The sequence below is a fragment of the Lepidochelys kempii genome, chromosome 8 (assembly GCF_965140285.1).
Source record: "Lepidochelys kempii isolate rLepKem1 chromosome 8, rLepKem1.hap1, whole genome shotgun sequence".
Lineage (NCBI taxonomy): Eukaryota > Metazoa > Chordata > Testudines > Cheloniidae > Lepidochelys > Lepidochelys kempii.
In genome coordinates, this window is record NC_136387.1 from 97550138 (window position 1) to 97571320 (window position 21183).

At 42.2% G+C, this 21183-nt stretch overlaps 1 protein-coding gene across 5 annotated transcripts in view; it reads left to right on the forward strand.

Annotated features, from left to right (window-relative positions):
• Positions 1-21183, forward strand: part of RAB3B (RAB3B, member RAS oncogene family) — a 133709-nt gene that overhangs the window by 2150 nt on the left and 110376 nt on the right. For 3 of the 5 annotated variants that reach the window (XM_073357743.2, XM_073357745.2, XM_073357746.2), the window contains 2 exons: positions 5062-5140; positions 19424-19651. In XM_073357743.2, coding sequence (XP_073213844.1) covers positions 5062-5140; positions 19424-19651 — 307 coding nt within the window. Of the gene's footprint in view, positions 1-5061; positions 5141-16938; positions 16995-19423; positions 19652-21183 lie in introns of those variants that run through there. The other 2 variants (XM_073357748.2, XM_073357747.2) reach the window with 2 other exon arrangements.

Consider the following 21183-nt stretch of genomic DNA (forward strand, 5'->3'; position numbering starts at 1 on the left):
TCACTTAACTGCTTTCCCATTGCTGTGTAATCGTTCAGCAATTTCTGTCATGCCACATGATTTTCACTCTTGTCCAATCTTAACGTCCCCCCTAAAATTTTCAAAAAATGCAGAAGTGAAAAACATCAAACTACTAAGAGATGTAAAATCATTTTTCCTGTTTGAGAGGAATAGACTTTCTCTCACTGTTGCACTAATAGGATTATTATTATTCGCTACAAAACATATGTATGTACACCATTACACAATACAGTTAAAAATAAAAACTTGTAAACTCTCTGTATCTGCACATTAATCTGCAACAGCATGTAATCAGCAGACTGTATAAAACAAAACAGATCAATCATTCCAATTCTGTTCATAAAAATACTCTTCTATTCTGCCAACCATTTGATCAAAAAAATGTATGGCACTCTGCCATGGCTAAATGCACTCTGGAACTATATTCCTTTCAAAATCTTTGCATTTAATATACATACATAAAAATCAGCAGTAGGCATCCAGCAACATTTTTGCGTTACTGAGCCAAACAAGGGAAGAAAGTTACGCTTGGATGGATGATGGAAAGCATGGAGGATGATAAAGTGAAGAAGAATTTATAGATAGTAGGGAAGAGTATGGATCTCTTTAACTGTTCATTTCCAGACAACTGAGTTTGAAAACTGGGTTTACAATGGGAAGCAACTTCAGCTTTAACTATGGGGTGGCTACTGAAGCTTCACTTCATGATCTACCGGCCTACACAAATGAACTGAGAAACTACCAGTTTTCTTGTGCAGCTGCCATTTCACCCGGTCCAGCTAATCACCTGTATTGGAGACATGCAACAAATCAAATGCAATCAAATGCAACAAATCAAAATGCAACAAAGCCGCTATTTTTCAAGTTTTTTCACCCATGTATACCACCATCATGTTATCATGTCATGTCTGATGCCAATATTATTTCCTGTAGGATCAAAGGCAATGTCACACTAAAATTAGAACAAATCTTCTAGTTCTCTTCTGGATAAAATTAACAAATAAGGCCCAGTTCTGCAAGGTACTGAGCACCTTTTGGGAGGGCAACATAGTCTCAAATCCACTGAATTTCATAAGAGTGGAGGAGGCTCAGCCCCCTTGGCTCAGAGGCCTGATCCTGCATCCAAAAATTCAATGGGAGTTTTGCCACTGGATTCCAATGGCGCAAGATCAGACCTATATACCTCTATGTGCAGGAAATTAAACAAGCCTTTCTCCTCTTTATAGTTATTGAGGCTCATTACCATGTAAGGTGCAGTATATGTATTTACCCTGACCTTGGAGTAATCGCTGTCTTTAAGAGGCTTTTATACTAGGGCAATTTATAATAATGATTTAAAGCAGATTAATGTAATTGTCAGGTAATCCAATTTTATAATCAAGTTTGTCTTGTAATTTTGACAAAGCTGTACTGCACTCTTTGCTTGAAAACGTATTAGTACTAAATTGTGATGAACTGATGCCACATGGTGCTTTAGTTCTTAGTAACACAGCCATAGTTCCTCCTCCTGCTTCCAAGGCATACCTTCTTTCAGGCATCACAGTCCTTGTAGAATACTGTCTGTTAATATGCAGTGTACTCAGTAGCAAGGCAATTGCCATTTTAGGTGGGATTTCATAACATTCAGGTCAATTGATTGTTCATGTTGTGAAGTAGGCTGTTGTGTTGTGATTGTCCATCAGATTTTCTTTAAATAGTTCAGGCTTAGAAATTATGGTATTAAATATTTTGGGACATTTCTCAACATTAGTCAGTAAAAGCCGGTATTAAACGATAACCCTGCCCTTTAAAAAAAAAATGTATACTGTGGCCAGAGTCCCAGGGTACTCAATGCATGTTTTCAAAAGCTTGTTCAATTCACTGTAATTGAGTTGAGTCATCATCGCCCAGTGTCAGGAAATATTTGATCTTTTGTATCAAGCAGTGAGACTTATTCATCCCCTATATTTGGGGGGTATTATATTATATATTTGGGGACTAATCGAGTATGGGAGGTGTCAGGATTCCTGGACTTCTATTCTCATCCTGTCATTGGCTTGCTGTATGATTTTCAACAAGACCTATAATTTCTCTGTGCCCAAGTTTTCCAGTCTGTATAAAAGGGGAGTATAATTTTATTGTCCTTGCATGTTTGTGATTGGTGTGTTTAGTGCTGATCAGTCCATAGAGTAAGACTCATCTCAGAAGACAAAACTAATTAACAGTTCACCTCAAAAGCAGTAGGTTAGCATGTCATGGAGATGCAGAGTGGTGCAGGAGATTAATGTAGTTCTTGTTTTTAGCATTTAATACATCATAGGATGGGACTCTTGAAATACGTGCCTTTTGCTCAAGAGTAGCATTTTCAAAAGTCCTCTCAAGTCCCATTGGCCTTTGTGAAAAGTTTAACTCCATGCCTTCTAGAAGAAGTAGTATTTTAAGAGGATTCTCGTTCACTATATACACTGAACATCTGTCCATACCCTTGAGTACAAACTGTTCAGTGTTAGAAACAGCCATTCTTCTAGACTGTTTCACCCAAGATAATTCCCTGTCAGAAGGGCCAATGATAGTGCACGGGGTCAGTATTTAATACTGTTTCTTTGCACCACTTAGTGATAGGACATATTGTACAGTTTAAAAGCCTTTCAGGCTATGCTACAGGTCAGTTCAATGATGAAGATCTCAGATTGTAGCGCAAGATGTTGGAACCCTTGCTGTGTTAGTTAGAGAAGAGATACATTCCGCAAAAGTCCTGAGGGATGATCCTACAAGCCAACCTTTCATAATCAGATGGCCAAAAGTATATATGTTGTAACCCCATGATAATTCCAAATGTAAAAAAATAATCCCCCATTAGTCCATTCTTTGCAATTTTTGGGTTTTGTCTCTGCTTGTCTATTCACCATACTACTTCTTGAAACACACTTCTGAATGACTTTTTTTACACGTTGTGTGATTTCTGTTGTCATCGCTGATGGAAAATGTGGTTAGCACATGTGACTGTATCAGACTGGGATAATGCAGCAAAAATATATAATTTCTCAAATTATACCCTACTAAAGAAAAGTTATTGCTCTTCCAAATATACAAAGGATTCTTACAAAGGGATATTTGTGAAACTAACTCAAATACACCTTAGATTATAATAATATAATAAAATAATCTATTCAACAGCTGGATATTGCACCATGCAAACAAGTAAAATTCAACTCCAGGTATGATTTCTACCTTTGACATGTCTGACAACAAGGCATGACAACAACAACATGACACCAACGGCTGAGGCCAGGAGATGTCACACTAATGTAGCTCCAGTCTAGATCCCCACCCCTGGGAAATTGCTGGGTAGGGAGCAGTCTACCCTTTAAAGACACCCTCCACCCAAGGCTGGATTAAGGCCTAGGCATTATAAACCCATGCCTAAGGCTTCAGTCACATGATGAGGTCAGAATCCCAGTTTTCAGTGGTTTTTTCAACTGAAAGTTTCGAGACCTCATGATTGTGAAGAAAAACCCTCAAATGTGACCTGAGTGTAACTAAGCAGTGTGAACTATCCTGTGCATCGGAATGGAGTATTAATCCTATGACCCACTGTGTTGGGAGGTACTGCCAATAGGGCTCTGGGTTAAACGTCTGTTGTAACGCAACTCTTTTATCTCAAAAGTCAGTGTGAGAATTCTCGGGGATATAATACGTAGCGCTCATATAGCACTTCATCCCTGGAAATCAAAGCCCTTCACAACAGATCCTAGATTGGAACTTTTGAAAATTAGTCAGTGATTTAACAAACCCCTCCTAGCTCTGAAGAGCACCGCCCAGGGCCAAAACCAAAGCTGGAGGGCTTCAGTCCTGCGCGGCAGGGCTCAGGTTGCAGGCCCCCTGCCTGGGGTTGAAGCCCTTGAGCTTCAGCTTTGGTCCCCTTGCCCAGAGTGGTGGGGCTTGAGCTTTGCCTCCTCTCCTGCCCTCCCCTCCTATCTGAGGTCGTGAAGTAATTTTTGTTGTCAGAAGGAGGTCGCGGTGCAATGAAGTTTGAGAACTCCTGAAGTAAAACCAGGTAGTGGCAGTACCAGCCCCTCTGCCCGCTTCAGTTAAACACTTTAAAAAAAGAAATGGTAAATGTAGTTTAATACAGATTAACGTGAAATAATTCATCCAGAAACAAGGATTTGTACTAACACACATTTTCTAAATGCGGCTACTGTCCAGCACATGGGTCATGATAAAGATTTGGGAGCCTCTGTGGGCAAACTGGAACAAATTCAGACCAGGAATAAGTAGGTGCAAATTCATTACATTTTACATCAGGTCTGAATTTGCCCCCATGTTAAAAGTTTTCCTACTGCACAGGTACAGTATAAAGTCAAACAAGATATTAGGGGGATGGTGTCTTTCCCTTTACTCCTGCGGAGTTGCATCAGAGATAAATTTGGCCTCTAGGTTTAATTAGAAGTGAGAGAGGGCCAAATTCTGGTCACTACCACTAGTGTAAATCTGTAACAATTGACTTCAAGGTATTATTTTATATTTAGACCTTCTGTAAGTGGAGTAACAACTACTTTTGCCAAGTCCTACTACATTTGGTCCTCGTAGCAGGGTAACGGATTAGAATTTGACCCAGATAATGTACAAAACCAAAGTTAAATATATATGGATGTGTTTCAAGGTGTTTTTTTCTTCTTGGTTCAATTTGTTTCACTGCCTGTCTGCAAGAAACATACCACAATTCCCCTTACAGATGTCAAGAACTTACCTGGAGGGTCAGATTTTTGGTTATACAACCTAGACCGTGTCCGTCTAATCATGTTATGAACTGGTATCCCTAAATAGATATTAACTGAATATCTATATGAGAGTCTATAATTCAGCCTTTGGTCCTGTTTTATTTAAAATAAATGGAAAATTTTCCATTAACTTCAATGAGACCAGGTTCAGGCCCACATACAGAAATGTTTTCCTAGTATAACTTGTCCATTTATTGCAGTTGATCTATTCTTATATAATATTTTCTTTATCTATCTTTATCATATACATTGTAATCCTTTTGCTTCTACATCACAGGTTCAACAGTGTGACCAATCTTGATTCATACACTCACAGCAAAGCCTCCATCTGTCTCATGGATTATAGATCTAAATTGGTAACTATCATTTGCTTGCAGTAATTATTACCAATTATGTTAACAATTCATATGTTTTCTGCTTTTGCTAAGTTTCCCTTAAAGTACTATATCATTTGCAAAAATTTGCTTCAGGTTATGGTATTCTTTTTTATCATGAACTTTATTCTTTAGGTTACATACCTGGGCTGTAAAAATCCATTTTTGATTGAAACTTGCCATTCAGGATCTGACCAGGATTGAGCTTTATTCCTGAGAATGAGTAATTTAAAGAAAGATTATTTTTCAGTTGCTCCAGTGCCTAAGACTCAAATTTATATAACTGAAAAATGATTTAAATGTGAGGGGTGTTTAAAATAAATTACCTAGTCCATAACATGGATGAATTTTTGGATGATTTTTGGGAAAAAAGTAGACATATTTCACTTTTGAAATGTGATTACAGTACTTGTGATTAACATTTTCTCATGGATTTTTACTAGATTTGTAAGTCCCAGGAAAAGGAAGGAATCTCTTGGGTTATATAGTCCATTTCCGCCCCCCCCCCCCAATTGCTTGACTACAAAATAATTTTAATAACTTCCTTGTAGCTCCAGTAGCTTCTTGTATAGTCTTGTCTTGAATATCTCCAGAGAGGTCAGAAATGCAGCCTCCCTTGACAGTTTGATCCATTGTCTACTTGAACTTAGAGGTGTGGGTTTTTTCCTAGCATTCAGTTTTCCTGCTTTAGTTTAAATGATTCTGCTTTGACAGTTGACAATAACCCTTCCTTTCCCCATCATTATTTACAGATACCCAGAAGTCAAAATGGTAGGACTCTACTCATCCCCATGTCCCTTCCCTTGATAGCTGCTGCTAACTCTTTCTCCTTCCCATCATGGCTCCCCGTCCCTGGTGACAGATATATTTCTTTCCCCCTCTTCTCTGTTGGCTCACTTTGAGCCTTAGCCTTAGCCTAGGAGTAATTGGACAAAAGTATATATAAAGAAAGGAAACTTAGGCTGGAATAAAACAGGAACAGCTGCCTAACAGTGACAGCTCTATTAGGCTGCAGAAAGTTTCTCAAGAAGAGGGGTGGAGGCTCAACTGTTTAGAACATGTAAAACTAGGCTGGACAAAGCACTCGAGAAAATACTGTTGTAAAATCTTTGCGCAGCCTCAAGGGATGTATAAAATGCCCTAATATATGTCTCTCATCGCTACCTTTTGAAATCTTAGCCAGAATAAAAATGCAAATCATCTGGGTGATAAAAGGTGAAGCAGTTAACTATGTTGACATTTAATTTGTCATTATGGTTCAGAGTCAATATCCCATAGAGATATGGGGGCAATTCACACCTCTCAGACCCATTGTTTCTCATTATCTGTTTGCACATTTAGAAGAACATCATTCTGTCAAAAGAAGAAAAGGAGTACTTGTGGCACCTTAGAGACTAACCAATTTATTTGAGCATGAGCTTTCGTGAGCTACAGCTCACTTCATCGGATGCATACCGTGGAAACTGCAGCAGACTTTATATACACACAGAGAATATGAAACAATACCTCCTCCCACCCCACTGTCCTGCTGGTAATAGCTTATCTAAAGTGATCATCAAGATGGGCCATTTCCAGCACAAATCCAGGTTTTCTCACGCCCCCACCCCCATACACACACAAACTCACTCTCCTGCTGGTTACCAGCAGGACAGTGGGGTGGGAGGAGGTATTGTTTCATATTCTCTGTGTGTATATAAAGTCTGCTGTAGTTTCCACGGTATGCATCCGATGAAGTGAGCTGTAGCTCACGAAAGCTCATGCTCAAATAAATTGGTTAGTCTCTAAGGTGCCACAAGTACTCCTTTTCTTTTTGCGAATACAGACTAACACGGCTGTTACTCTGAAACCTATCATTCTGTCAGTTTTTATTCAGACCACCTTTCCACCCTACAAATGTTTTTTTAAACACAGTCTTATATTATTATTTGGAAACTAATAGATCCTCCAGAGCAGTACACTAGTAGAATTCCATATAGCTCATACTCACATTAACCCATGTAAATAATTTAACCACAGGGTCCCCCCCCCAAAAAAAGTTGGCTTTTCTCTGTATAGGGGATATTCTAAGCCAGGCATTAGATTGGGTGGGCATGTGAGATGCACAATACTGGCATTTTCCTGGTGCCCCAGTCAGCTTCTGCATTGCTTTTTGCTGTCTCATACTTGCTTTAGACAGCAATAAGAACAGGAGTACTTGTGGCACCTTAGAGACTAACAAATTTATGAGAGCATAAGCTTTCATGGGCTACAGCCCACTTCATCGAATGCATAGAATGGAACATATAGTAAGAAGATATAGATATATATATACACACACACACAGAGAAGGTGGAAGTTGCCATGCAAACTGTAAGAGGCTAATTAATTAAGATGAGCTATTATCAGCAGTAGAAAAAAAACTTTTGTAGTGATAATCAAGATGGCCCATTTAGACAGTTGACAAGAAGGTGTGAGGATACTTAGCATAGGGAAAAAGAACAGGAGTACTTGTGGCACCTTAGAGACTAACCAATTTATTAGAGCATAAGCTTTCGTGAGCTACAGCTCACTTCTTCAGATGCATATCGTGGAAACTGCAGCAGGCTTTATATATACACAGAGAATATGAAACAATACCTATTCCCACCCCACTGTCCTGCTGGTAATAGCTTATCTAAAGTGATTTCCAGCACAAATCCAGGTTTTCTCACCCTCCACCCCCCCACACAAATTCACTCTCCTGCTGGTGATAGCCCATCCAAAGTGACAACTCTTTACACAATGTGCATGACAATCAAGCTGGGCTATTTCCTGCATAAATCCAGGTTCTCACATCCCCCCACCCCCATACACACACAAACTCACTCTCCTGCTGGTAATAGCTCATCCAAACTGACCACTCTTCAAGTTAAAATCCAAGTTAAACCAGAACATCTGGGGGGGGGGTAGGAAAAAACAAGAGGAAACAGGCTACCTAATAGCCCAGCTTGATTGTCATGCACATTGTGTAAAGAGTTGTCACTTTGGATGGGCTATCACCAGCAGGAGAGTGAATTTGTGTGGGGGGGTGGAGGGTGAGAAAACCTGGATTTGTGCTGGAAATCACTTTAGATAAGCTATTACCAGCAGGACAGTGGGGTGGGAATAGGTATTGTTTCATATTCTCTGTGTATATATAAAGCCTGCTGCAGTTTCCACGATATGCATCTGAGGAAGTGAGCTGTAGCTCACGAAAGCTTATGCTCTAATAAATTGGTTAGTCTCTAAGGTGCCACAAGTCCTCCTTTTCTTTTTGCGAATACAGACTAACACGGCTGTTACTCTGAAACTTAGCATAGGGAAATAGATTCAATATGTGTAATGACCCAGCCACTCCCAGTCTCTATTCAAACCCAAGTTAATGGTATCTAGTTTGCATATTAATCAAGCTCAGCAGTTTCTCGTTGGAGTCTGTTTTTGAAGCTTTTCTGTTACAAAATTGCCATCCTTAAATCTTTTACTGAGTGGCCAGAGAGGTTGAAGTGTTCTCCTACTGGTTTTTTGAATGTTATGATTCCTGATGTCAGATTCTTTTGCATAGAGACTGTCCGGTTTGGCCAATGTACATTAGACAGCAATAGATGTTCTGAAATAAACAAAAAAATTGCTTTTTTGTTTATGTTCAGTACAACATTAATCCACATTATGAAAAGGTAGTAAATATCTATCTATGCTACAGAACATGAGTTCAGAGCTATTGCTTTATTGGGTATGTATGTATGTGTAATATATAATGACTTCATGAGGGACTAAATAATTTGGGAATTGAGATATAGAATCTTTGATTTGTATCTTGATAGTTCAAATCTAATCTGAGTCAATAGTAACTGAAAGTTGTTACTATCTGATGGTGTGATGGCTGCCATCTTGGTGGACACTAGGGGTTGAACCAGGGACCTCTAGAGCTAAACACATAAGCCTTTACAGATTGACCTGAAGAGCCAGCCTTTGTAGCTGGGCAGTAGCAGACTTGCATACACTGTGGATCTGGTGCAGAGCAGGACACACAACACACACTGAGCCTGACCAGTAGTGGGCTTAATGGCTCTGTGATCTATGTGAAATGTATATGGCTGTTTCAGTCCAATTCCCAATGAACGGACATCCATGCTGGGAAAAACAACACTACAGTTGACATTGTTGCTGGCACTCTCAGTGGAGATGGCAAGAACTGAATAGATGATAGAGACAAAATTACACTCTCACCCTAGAGAGGATTAATGCACATTGATAGGGGAGAGGTGAGGAAGCTGTCACTGCCACTAGATTTTCTGAACTTCTGATGGAGAAGATAGAGGATTTAATTCCCCAGAGATTTCCATTTGCAACTTTTCACTAGCACTAAATTCACCTGGACATTATTAGTATGAACCACTATGGCAATTCCTACTCGCTTACTGGGAATCAGGGCACTTGGCACTACATATGTTCCCTTAATGCCAGCTTCCATCCTAGTTGGGATTGAATATAATTTGTGCTGCAGCTGTCTGACGTGCTTTGTTATTGCAGATTCCCCTGTTGTTGTGCTTGGAAGAAGTTACTATGGCTTCCCACACCAATTAATTGTACACAGCTTTTCATTTGACTGATCATTCTGGGCATGGCTCAGAATGTCTGAGTATTTTATTCACAGGAGGAATAACACTGAGTGATTGTGGGCATTATACTAAAAATATCATGGCTCCACAACACAGTATCACACAGACACACCATAAGGAGTAATCTTCACAATAACATGGGCAGATCATATCTTGAGAATCTTCCCATTGCTAATGCATTTTTCTAAAATAGGCTATCTATGCTAATAATGCTTTTACCTGAACAGAAGTGGCTGGTTTGGGCGAACAGACCACACCTCTTGATTTCTTTATACGATATCTTTGATGGCATATGACTTTCAACAACTTTGCTTCTCAGGCACAATGAAAATTACTACAAGGGTAAAGCTCATCTGTGTGGGAGACATTTCTCAGGGGCTGCTCCTTGACTGTGGAACAAACTGGCAAAGGAACTAAGGTTCAAGACAACCTTCACCACCTTCCACTGCAAGTTGAAGGCGCATTCCTTCGACCTTGCCTTGTCTAAATGTGAAGCTCTGTGTGTGTGCGCGTGCACGTGCATGTAATTAAACGTTTATGTGAGAAGATCAGGTGTGTTTATGGAAAAATAGCCAGAATGCCCAGGGATTTTATAAAAGTGTTTCCTTTGAAAGGGCCATGGTGCAAAATGTAGCCCTCTGGTCAGTATGTATGCCCAATCCGCAAAGGATGTGGATTTGTTGCAGCCTCCAGCCATAGAGCTTGGATCTTTAGCTCAGCCTGTACAGACTCATGCGTTTCCCTGGTATCAGCCAAGAGGTGGCCATCACACAAGGATGGACCAGATAGTGGACACCACTTACTTGCCATGTAACCAGGGTCAAGTCCTCTAACCTCTCTGTACTCCTGTGGTTCACTCATAAATGGAAGAAGGTATAACACTTACCTTCCTCACATGGTATTCTGAGGCTTAATATTTATATTAACTCTAAGATTCACAGCTGAAAAATCATAGAATCATAGAATATCAGGGTTGGAAGGGACCTCAGGAGCTCATCTAATCCAACCCCCTGCTCAAAGCAGGACCAATCCCCAATTTTTGCCCCATATCCCTAAGTGGCCCCCTCAAGGATTGAACTCACAACCCTGGGTTTAGCAGGCCAAAGCTCAAACCACTGAGGTTCAGTACAAGCCTTTGTTTACCAAGTTTACTACTCATTAGTCATGAGAATTATGGACTAAATCCTGCAGTCCTAAACCAAATCATATTGAAGTAAATAGACAGATATCCTTATGAATCCTTATAAATCAGATGGTTAGAGTCTGTTTTCATTTACACATGTTTTGAAGTGTCAGAGTTACTCCAGGTGTCCACCAACTGGGGTAAAATGAGATTAAAATGTAGTCCATTGTTTCTACAGGTTTCATTATGAGCTTTGCTTTTTTAGGATTTAATCTCTTACCTGTTTCAAATATTAAGTTATGAGATCAGATGCATTTTTTTAAATTGCAAAAATTATTTAAATCTGAGTTCTTAAGTAGCAATTTAAAAAAAATTCTTGTTTCAGATTCTCTTCTGCCATGCTTTGAGCCAAACATGGTTTTAGTTAAAAAAAAAAAAATCAGATGGAGTCAATTCTGAATATGGATTATATCTTTATCTGATTTTACAATTTAGAAAATAGCATATTTAATGGCACTGTAAAGGGAAGGAAGATGTGACATTTGGAATCATCCTAGAGAAAAGTGTGTAAGGTTTCTCTCAGAAGGGGAGTAAATGTTTCCTCAATTAATTCTGCTGTCTGTTTCTGATATTCGTGGTCTGACAGATGGTATTGCATAGGAGCACTTTGGGAAAGTAGACCAAGCTGGTGCATCTACGTGTGTTCTCCTATGGTAGCTGTCTGCAGTTCATACTTCTCATTGCTTCTGCCTTCTACAATAAAAGTGAAATTCCCCCTTGTGCTAAGGGCCAGCATGAGGCCTACACACCAGCTAGGCTGCACTTAAGTGCCAGTCTGGTTTACAGTTTACTTCTTCAGGGAAACATGATAGTTGAAGCAAACAGGCACAGGCTTTGCAAAAGGGATTTCTAAAAACAATTAGATAGCAGAAGGGATATACGTATCTATGTAAAAAGCAATAAAACACCTCATCACAAGATGGCTGGCCCCTTTGAGGGAAGATGGAGTCAGCCTCACAATTAATGAGATTCTTCCGGGCCTGAAGAGATGAAACTGAGGAGGGTCAGGTAATAGCTTAGTGCAGTAATCCTCAAACTTTTCACATTGTGCCCCCACCCTTCCACCCCTTCGGGAGCCGTGGTCAAGAGCTGGGGCTGGAAGTGGGGCCATGGCTCCTGGGGGAGGGGAGGGAGGAGGGGGCTTGTCAAGGTTCCTTCCCCACTCTGAACTCTAGAGTACAGATGTGGGGACTTGCATGAAAGACCCCCTAAGCTTATTCTTACCAGCTTAGGTTAAACGCTGCCACCACCAAAGTGTCTAACAATAATAACATGGGAAGTGCCCACTTGGAAATGTCTCCCTCCCCCAAAATCCCCCCAAGCATTACACCCCCTTTCCTGGGGAAGGCTTGATAAAAATCCTCACCAATTTGCATAGGTGAACACAGACCCAAATCCTTGGATCTTAAGAACAATGAAGAGCAATCAAGTTCTTAAAAGAAGAATTTTAATTAAAGAAAAAGTAAAAGAATCACCTCTGTAAAATCAGGATGGTAAATACCTTACAGGGTAATCAGAATCAAAACATAGAGAATCCCTCTAGGCAAAACCTTAAGTTACAAAAAGGTACAAAAACAGGAATATACATTCCATTCAGCACAGCTTATTTTATCAGCCATTTAAACAAAACAGAATCTAATGCATATCTAACTAGATTGCTTACTGCCTTTTTACAGGAGTTCTAAACTGCATTCCTGCTCTGGTCCTGGCAAAAGCATCACACAGACAGAGAGAACACTTTGTTTTTCCCCCCTCTAACTTTGAAAGTATCTTGTCTCCTCATTGGTCATTTTGGTCAGGTGCCAGCGAGGTTATCTTAGCTTCTTAATACTTTGCAGGTGAAAGGGATTTTCCTCTGACTAGGAGGGATTTAAAGGTGTTTACTCTTCCCTTTATATTTATGACAGGGCTGGAGCTGCAGCCAGCCAGGAGCTAGGGGCCAAGACCAGAGCTGCAGATCTCGGGCTGACATTAGAGCTGTGGCTGGATTGGGGATGGCAGCCGGGGCTGTGACTGGGTGCAGATCCGCAGCTAGGCTGGGAGCCAGGGGCTAAGTCCAAGGATGCAGGTGGGGGCAGGGCTGGGGCAGAGTGGGGCTGGGTAGTGCTTCCTCCCTACTTCCTGTGGGGGCTGGCCCAGACCCTGCTGTGCCCCCTGGAACATTCCTCTGTGACCCCTTGGGGGGCATGTCCCACACTTTGGGGATCACTGGCTTAATGGACACCCAGGCCTTATAAAAGGGCTGAGAGAGCTCCAATTAGGGTGACTGGACAGCAAGTATAAAAAATCAGGACAGGGGGTGGGGGGAAATAGACACTATATAAGAAAGTGGTGGGGGGAGGAATAGCTCAGTGGTTTGAGCATTGGCCTGCTGAACTGAGGGTTGTGAGTTCAATCCTTGAGGGGGCCATTTAGGGCCATCTGGGGCAAAAACTGGGGATTGGTCCTGCTTTGAGCAGGGGGTTGGACTCGATGACCTCCTGAGGTCCCTTCCAACCCTGATACTCTATGAAAAAGACCCCCAAAATCAGGACTGTCCCTATAAAATCTGGACATCTAGTCACCCTAGCTCTATTCACACCCTATTTGAGGAGTGAAACCACAGAGAGTGGGTAGGTTCCTATGGAAGGCCTTGAGCCAGCGTCTGCAGGAGGCCAGGTACTCCAGGGGAACCAGCTTTGGGGCCCAGTGCTCTATACCAGAGCCAGGAAGGACACAAGGAACAGAGTCCAGGAAGGACTGAGAGTGGTACTGTAGGGGAACCAGTCTGGGGGATGACTGCTCTGTCCCAGAGCCAGAAAGACTCTCAAATGTAGCCCAGAAAGTGACTGGGAACAGGGCCCAGAAGGCAGACTGAAGAGAAGCCCCAAAGAGCAGAAAAACCTTTTTGTTTGCTGCGACTTCTTAGTTGGACTTTTGTAAAAAAGGGGTTAAGTTTTGTTTGTGACTTGGCCAGAGGTCTAAACCACATCTCCAGCACGGACTGGTGTGTGGAGAACTGAGGGAGCACCGGGAGTGCCACAGTTGGCCAGCAGTGGTGGTTATGTTGCAGCCACACTCTGACACTCATAGACCATAGCCTGCCTGAGATTCCTCACCACTCCTGAGTGTTCTTTGGGGTTTGGGAAACCTTGGCACAACAACAAATGGGTATAAACTGGCTATGAAGCAATTTAGGCTGGCAATTAGAAACCTTCTTCTAACCACTAGAGGAGTGAGGTTCTGGAACAGCCTTCCAATAGGGCAAACAACCTATCTAGTTTTAAGATGGAGTTTGATAAGTTTCTGGATGGGATTAGAGGGCAGGATTCCCTGCAATATCTGGAGACTGGACTTCATGATCCAGAAGGCCTCTTTCAGTCCTATATCCTCTGTTCCTATGATTTAATCAAAGTCTTCTAAAGGCAATGTTTCTCGATGACCGGTCCTTGGATAGGTGCCAGTCCCTGAGATCTCCCTGACACAGTTTTGGAAGACCGCAAGCTGGTCACTAGTATCAAAGAGGTTGAGAAACATTACTCCGAGGTGGTAGGATTCTCTTCCGCCCCCTTCCCCCTGGTAGCTCTTGGCTTCTTCTCTGGACCATGGAGTACCGTCTCTTTGACTCTTTCAGTCAGTGTTTACAGTGATCTGAAAAGAGTGGGGAGTCTTTAATCATCCCCACATCTGCAAGTCCCCCTGTCCAAGAATTTAACCTGCCCATCACCCCCAAATCAATCCTGTCCCCCCATCAATTTGGCTCTCATTTGCCTCAGCCTCACTTCTACTGCTCCTGGGGTTCTATGTCTCCTCTCCAAGGCCTGATGGAACTGGAGCAGAGTGCCCTCTGCCCCTTTCCAGGCCAGGTATTGCAGGGAGGGAGAGGGGAGAAGTTGTCCCATGGTTCACATTGTATGGGAGAGGGAGCAGAGCTGACAGGAGCCGCTAGGCTCTTTCTTCTCTCTCCTCCTCTCCTCTCATGTGAGAATGGTATCAGATTCTCACATGGGGGCTGGAGAGATTAAGAGCGAGTGCTGTCTGCTTCCTGCGGGACCCCTAATTGGTGGCGGCTCCTCTCCAGGAGGTGTTAAAGTAGCAATCAGAGGGGAGTTCCCGCCCCCCAAGGTAGAGCTAAAAATGTACACTCCCTCAGTGACCCAGCTTGCTATTCAGACATTTCATTTTGCTACCCCTGAAACCGATTGTGACCAGGTCCATTTTAAGCACTGCTTCCAGTCAGTGTCCTTCTGCTCTCTAAAATGGCCAGGGACAATACCTTCCTCTTACAACATTCAGACAGTCCCCTCTGTCAGGTGACCCCCTTGTCATCCTCAAATACCAGCCTTCTTCCTCCGCCCCCAGTCAGATGATCATTGCCTGGTTAGCGGGTCACCTGAGTGCGCTGGTTTTTCTGAGTGCTAGCTAGCTCATTGACATAGGGTGCCTCCATTTGAAGAGAAAACCATCAAAGTTTAATGACCCTGCCCCCAATAAATATAGAGAGTACGTAATATCAAACAGAACATGTAAGTTGCACAAAGATAGCTTTCCCAAACTGTCACGGGGGGCAAAAGTTTAAGCAAGAAAGTTGAACTTGAAAGAGTTTTTGAAACTTTGTGACCCCCCCCAACACTGCTGTGACTTTTAACTCCTCTTATGATTGCTGTGGTTCAGCTAACGGATCTTGAGTCCAGCAAAATCTCTGTACAACCCATCTAGAGTTGCTCTTCTGTGAAAACAGCAGAATGTACTTTCCAAGAATCACTCACTTTTTATTTTTTAAGGTGTGCTTCAATTGAAAGCTATACTGGCCAGTCACATTCTGTAATTGCTTTTTTAACAGAGATTTGAAAGTAGCATTTGTAGCTGTTTGCCCTTTTGATTATAACAATCTGTGGATCCAGGGATAGCAGCAGTACTTCATTTTAAAAACCATGTTGGATTTGGTGAATGGATTCCACAAAGGTGAAACCTGACAGAAGAGATTGATTCAGATTTAATCAGTGGGTCACCTGTCAGTTGAAGTCAAACTATAATTCTAGAAATGACCAGGCTTTAAGTGATGATGGTGATGAATCTGGTATGCCAAGTGCGTATGGGTAAATAAATAAAAGATATTACCTCACCCACCTTGTCTTTCTCTGAGTGAATATGAAATGAAGAAAATGATCTCCTGCCCATCAGCACATGTTCCCATTAGCACTGGTGGTGATAATGTGTATCAAGAAGAGTAGGTACTTTTAAATGTGAAGCCTCTGACTTTCTTCCATCGTGGGGATAAGTACACAGTGATTAAGACAGAAAAATTGGTGCATCTTCTTTGGTGTATAATAAATGACCAGATTTCCAATATCAGAAATTGGGGCGCTGTGTGTGTGTGTGTGAGTGAGCAGCTAGTTAGAACCTTTGATTTAAAATTCCGACTCGGATCCAAAAGTCATGAACAAAAGAATATTTTCCCGTTTGAGAAGAAAATTCATACTGTGTCTTGTTGGTGAGTTTGCAAAGGATCTTGGCCTCATTTAATATTAAAATAAAAATATATATAATGTGACAGAATCTCAGCCTCTCCTAGGGTAATTGTGCAGAAGTTTTTGCTGCATGCAGCGATATAACTAAGTGTTTAACTGTTGCTTTAGGTGCTCTTGAATAAACTGTACTCAATGTATAGTCTGTAAAACAGGTAGGCCTTGTAGTCCAGATTGCATTAGTTTAACTAAAGATTTGATTTTAAACTAATGTAATTAAACTGATGCAAACCCTTTCATGGACACTTACTTTGGTTTATACTAGGTTTATTTTGGTCTTGCATTTTGCTTAATTCCATAAGAAATTGATATAATCCTGGTTTAATTGGATGGGTTTGTTTAATTGGTTTTAAATGGATTTTAGTAAAACTGGTGGAATTCTATATGTAGATGAGGTCAAGTACCTTAGATCAAGTACTGGATAGGATTCCTCTGCTCCATAGCGCTCAACCTACCTGGGCCCAAATGTGGGTAGCAGTGTGTGACAAAGTTCCAAAAGAGCGGGAACACAACATTCTTCAAGCAGGAAGGTAAGATGCCATGGGATTCACTCCATGAGAGTAAACAGTCCTTTCTATCACTTCAGTGCAATGGTTCTTTATTTATGGTGTCAATAACTTTCCACAATAAATGGGAGGGGACACCAAAGGTGAATAGAAAGTAGGGCATTGTGGGACTAAAGGGAGTGACTTTTCTCTTGAAATGTGGGATGTTTGAAAGAGAGGCCCTGACTCTAGTCCAGCCACTGGGATTAAAGGGATTTAAGGAATCCAGGTTACAGGGGTAACTGGATTAAATTTAATGCTCTGTAATATACAGGAGGTCAGAACAGATATTTAATGGCCCCTTCTGGCCTTAAACTCCCTGTACCAGTCTTGGTTCCTCGCCTTGCCTCCGGCTGATAGGCAGCAGGCTACAATGACTTTTAGGGGAGTTGTGAGTCTTGAGGGTAGGGAGAGTTTAGTGCACTACGCCTAGCTCCTTTCACTGCCTCCTTTACCTGGCAGCAGGTTCCCTCTAGTGGTGGATAAGCAACAACAGGCTTCCTCATCCTGGGAGTAATAGAAGGGGAAGGCAGCATGATAGTGACCACTGTGGCAGTTTAAAAAAACCGAATGCTCCCTCCCTGGGGATCTGACTCCCAAAGACAATTTGTGCTCTGTACTATATGCTCAGGAATACAATGGGATAGAATAACTTTCTGGGATGAGTGGGGAGTTCTGTCTGTAGGGCCATCCAGTCCTTGACCTCTCTGACCCTGCCAGCAAGAAGAGGGATGTTAGAAGATGGCTGCCTCCACTCAGACTGTCTCATTTCACATAAACCACTGAACAGTCATCAACTGCCAGTCACTGTTGCCCCAGGCTAGATTTGAACCAGTGGTCTAGAAATGAAATACTCCACGTATCTGTCACAGGGCAAACTACTCCAGGCCCTCTTGCCTCTCCTCTCAGTGACACACACACAGTCCATAAATGAAAATGTTCCCCTACCAGGCTACACACAGCAGGGACATATACAACTTTTTTTCTTCAGGAGGTGGTGGCTGTAATAGCTGTTGAACATTGCTTTAATGGGTAGTTTTGCACCACGACTACATTTGTCCACTTTTGATAAAGTGAGACAAACAAACTTCTGTTCCAAAGTCACTGTTTCCTTTATTGATGCAATCCCTAAATTTGTGGAAAGGCTAAAGCCTGGCCCACATCCCCAGCTGTCTACATGAACAGCGATGAAAAGATAAACAGAAACCTCTTTTCTGACTGAGTCCCACAGTCTCCTTCTCTAGTCAGAGCATCCCCTGCCTGTTTTTTCCCGCCTTATGCAGTGTTGTTGTACCTGTATTGGTCCCAGGAGACCTGAAGAAGAGCTCTGCGTAAGCTCGAAAGCTTGTCACTCTCACCAGCAGAAGCTGGTCCAGTAGAAGGGATTATCTTTCCCACCTTGTGTCTCTTTTCCTGCCTTGTAAGTTAAAGCAATGAGCTATGGTTGCGTGATGAGTTCCAGCTACCTTGACTTTTCAGATAATTTAACCTTTTTCTGCATGGTCACTAAATCCTACCAAGGAGCACAGGAGAGGGAGGGAGTTTTAAGTAACTCTTCTCAGTTGGCCCCAGGGCCTGTATCCTCTGGAAACCCAGAGGGGTAGTATAACCTGTCACAATGCCATTGACAGTTCCTCTGAGCCATTCCATTCCACACACATGCCATTTTTATTAATTACTATTTTGAAAGCAGATAAATAATGGATGGACTTAGTGAGACTTTTTTTTTCTTCTTCAGTATTGATAGGAAACTTTAAAAGATCCTCTCGAGTGATAGACAACCCGCACACCTAGCACAGTTTGGTATTTAGGAAATGCTAGTTTTCTCCAGTAGTCGTTACTGAAACTATTTCTCTTTACCTGCCCACTGTAGCTGCCTAAATGAATTGTCCCAGCTGCCAAAGCTAGTGCATTGTAATGGAGATTTCACTTCTCAGCAGCTTATTGAAGTACGCTGTAATTTGAATAAGAATGCTGTTTCTCTGTTAATATTTGAAAAACCTAAAATCACCAATTTATTCCTTTGATGAATCCAGATCTGCACATCACATTTATAGCCTGGGCTTGAAAATTACACATGCTCTCAGCGTCGGTGCTGTGCATAAGCAGATTAAGCAATTACTTGGGGCCCCACGTTCAATTTTTTAGTATGAGTTGTGTGTAGGGAAGCCCCCCTCCCCCCCAATATTCCTGATTAAGGCCTCCAGCAGTGGGCTAGAGTTGCCTCTATATGCACTGGTACATGTTGGAAGCTAAAATTAGGCCCCACATAAGTGATTTCAAAGTGTATTTTCCCCCACTTAAATAAAATACTTCAGAAAGAAGGGATACATGCTAAGCATTAGGTGCTGAGTTGAGGACAGTTAACACTAAACTACTCTTAAATTTTCTCTCTGTCATTGTCATTTTCTTAGATGGCTTCAGTAACAGATACCAGATACAGACACAACGATGCTTCAGACCAAAATTTCGATTACATGTTCAAACTCCTGATCATCGGCAACAGCAGTGTGGGCAAAACATCCTTCCTCTTCAGATATGTTGATGATACTTTCACACCAGCTTTTGTTAGCACAGTCGGAATTGATTTCAAAGTGAAAACTGTTTACAGGAATGACAAGCGGGTGAAATTGCAGATCTGGGTAAGTGCTGGAACTTTCCAAATATTCTATTTAAACCTGAGCAAAGATATACCAGAAAAAGTCATCATAAATGCTAAGCGCAAAATAATTTGAAACATTTGGCTTTTTGAAAGTAAATTTTGGATTATTCTAGGTTGATTATTCATAGGGTTTTGTGTGGTTGTATCTTTTCCCCACCCTTGGAGACTCTAAATCTGATCAGCTCATATCCACCAAATATATTTGCATCTTCCTGCAATATTGCACCACTGAGCAGAAACAGGTGAGTTCACTCCAACTACTGAGGGTCCTCCCACAGATAGCTACAGGGCATGAGAGTGTGTGACACGGTGTACCAGGCTCAGAGGCCCCCTGCTGGAGGCCTCTGGGTCCTATCACTGGGGCTCAGTGTCTGTCACAGAGGTCGCGGAAGACATGGATTCCGTGACTTTTTGCGACCTCCATGCTTTCTGCAACTGCCGGTGTGGCTGGTCTCAGGGACCTCCTGAGCAGTGGTCCAGGGGCGGCCCCCAGCAGCTGGGGCTGCTGGCCCTCTGGTCCCCACCCCCAGCAGCAGCTCCCCAGCTCCTCCCAGAGCAGCACTCCCCCAGGATTTAGTCATGGATCAGTCACGGGCCATCAATTTTTGTTTATTGCCCATGACCTGTCCATGGGTATTTTTAGTAAAAATACCCATGACTAAATCGTAGCCTTACCTATCACACCTGTCACAGAAAAGGAACAGTAGAGAAGCCGTCCAAGTGCCATAGAGAGACTGCGCGGGAAGCAGCCATTGGCCACTGGGGAAGTGGCCTGAATATTTGACACACCACTGGAAGGGGTCCTGAACTGTTAGTGGCCCAGCTGGAGAGCTGGGGCCAGAAAGTACCAGAGTGGGCAAAACCATTGCCTCCAGAGAGGAAGGCCTGGGGGTACAGCTCAGAACCAGGCCTGGCACTGTGTAAAGACTGAGAGGCCTTGTGATAGGTCTCTGTTGGATTGTCTCTGTTCGTTTTGTTTGTATTACCCATAGATTGTGTGGGACTCAGCTGGAGGGCTGAGTCATTGAAACTGCTGACAGGGTCATAAGAAACTGAAAGAGAGTAAAGGCACATGCATGTGGCCAGGGGGCACTCGCGAGAGGTGGGTGCCACCCCATTAAAGGGTGCTAAAAGCCATCTCTGGTGAAACCACATCAAATGTTAACTGGCAGGAGAGATTCATACAGAAACCCTGTCATAGAATTTCTGCAATGAGCCAGAATTTCACTGACAAGTCAGCAAAAGATCTAAGATTCCTGAGCAACAGAGTACAGCACAGGGCTACATCTAAGCAACCATGCTAGGAGTTCATCATGTTTCTTTTATGAAGGGCAAATGTTTTAGAAACATTTTTTATTACACGTGACAGATGACTTGAAAAGCATTTATGCAGCAAAATTGATCCTGATAGTGTTTAACCCTTCAAATACCCCAGAAAATTTGCATTCAAACTGTGTTGGAAAGCTGTGCTCAGGCTTTTGTGTTCTGAAGAATTACAAAGCACCCACTTGG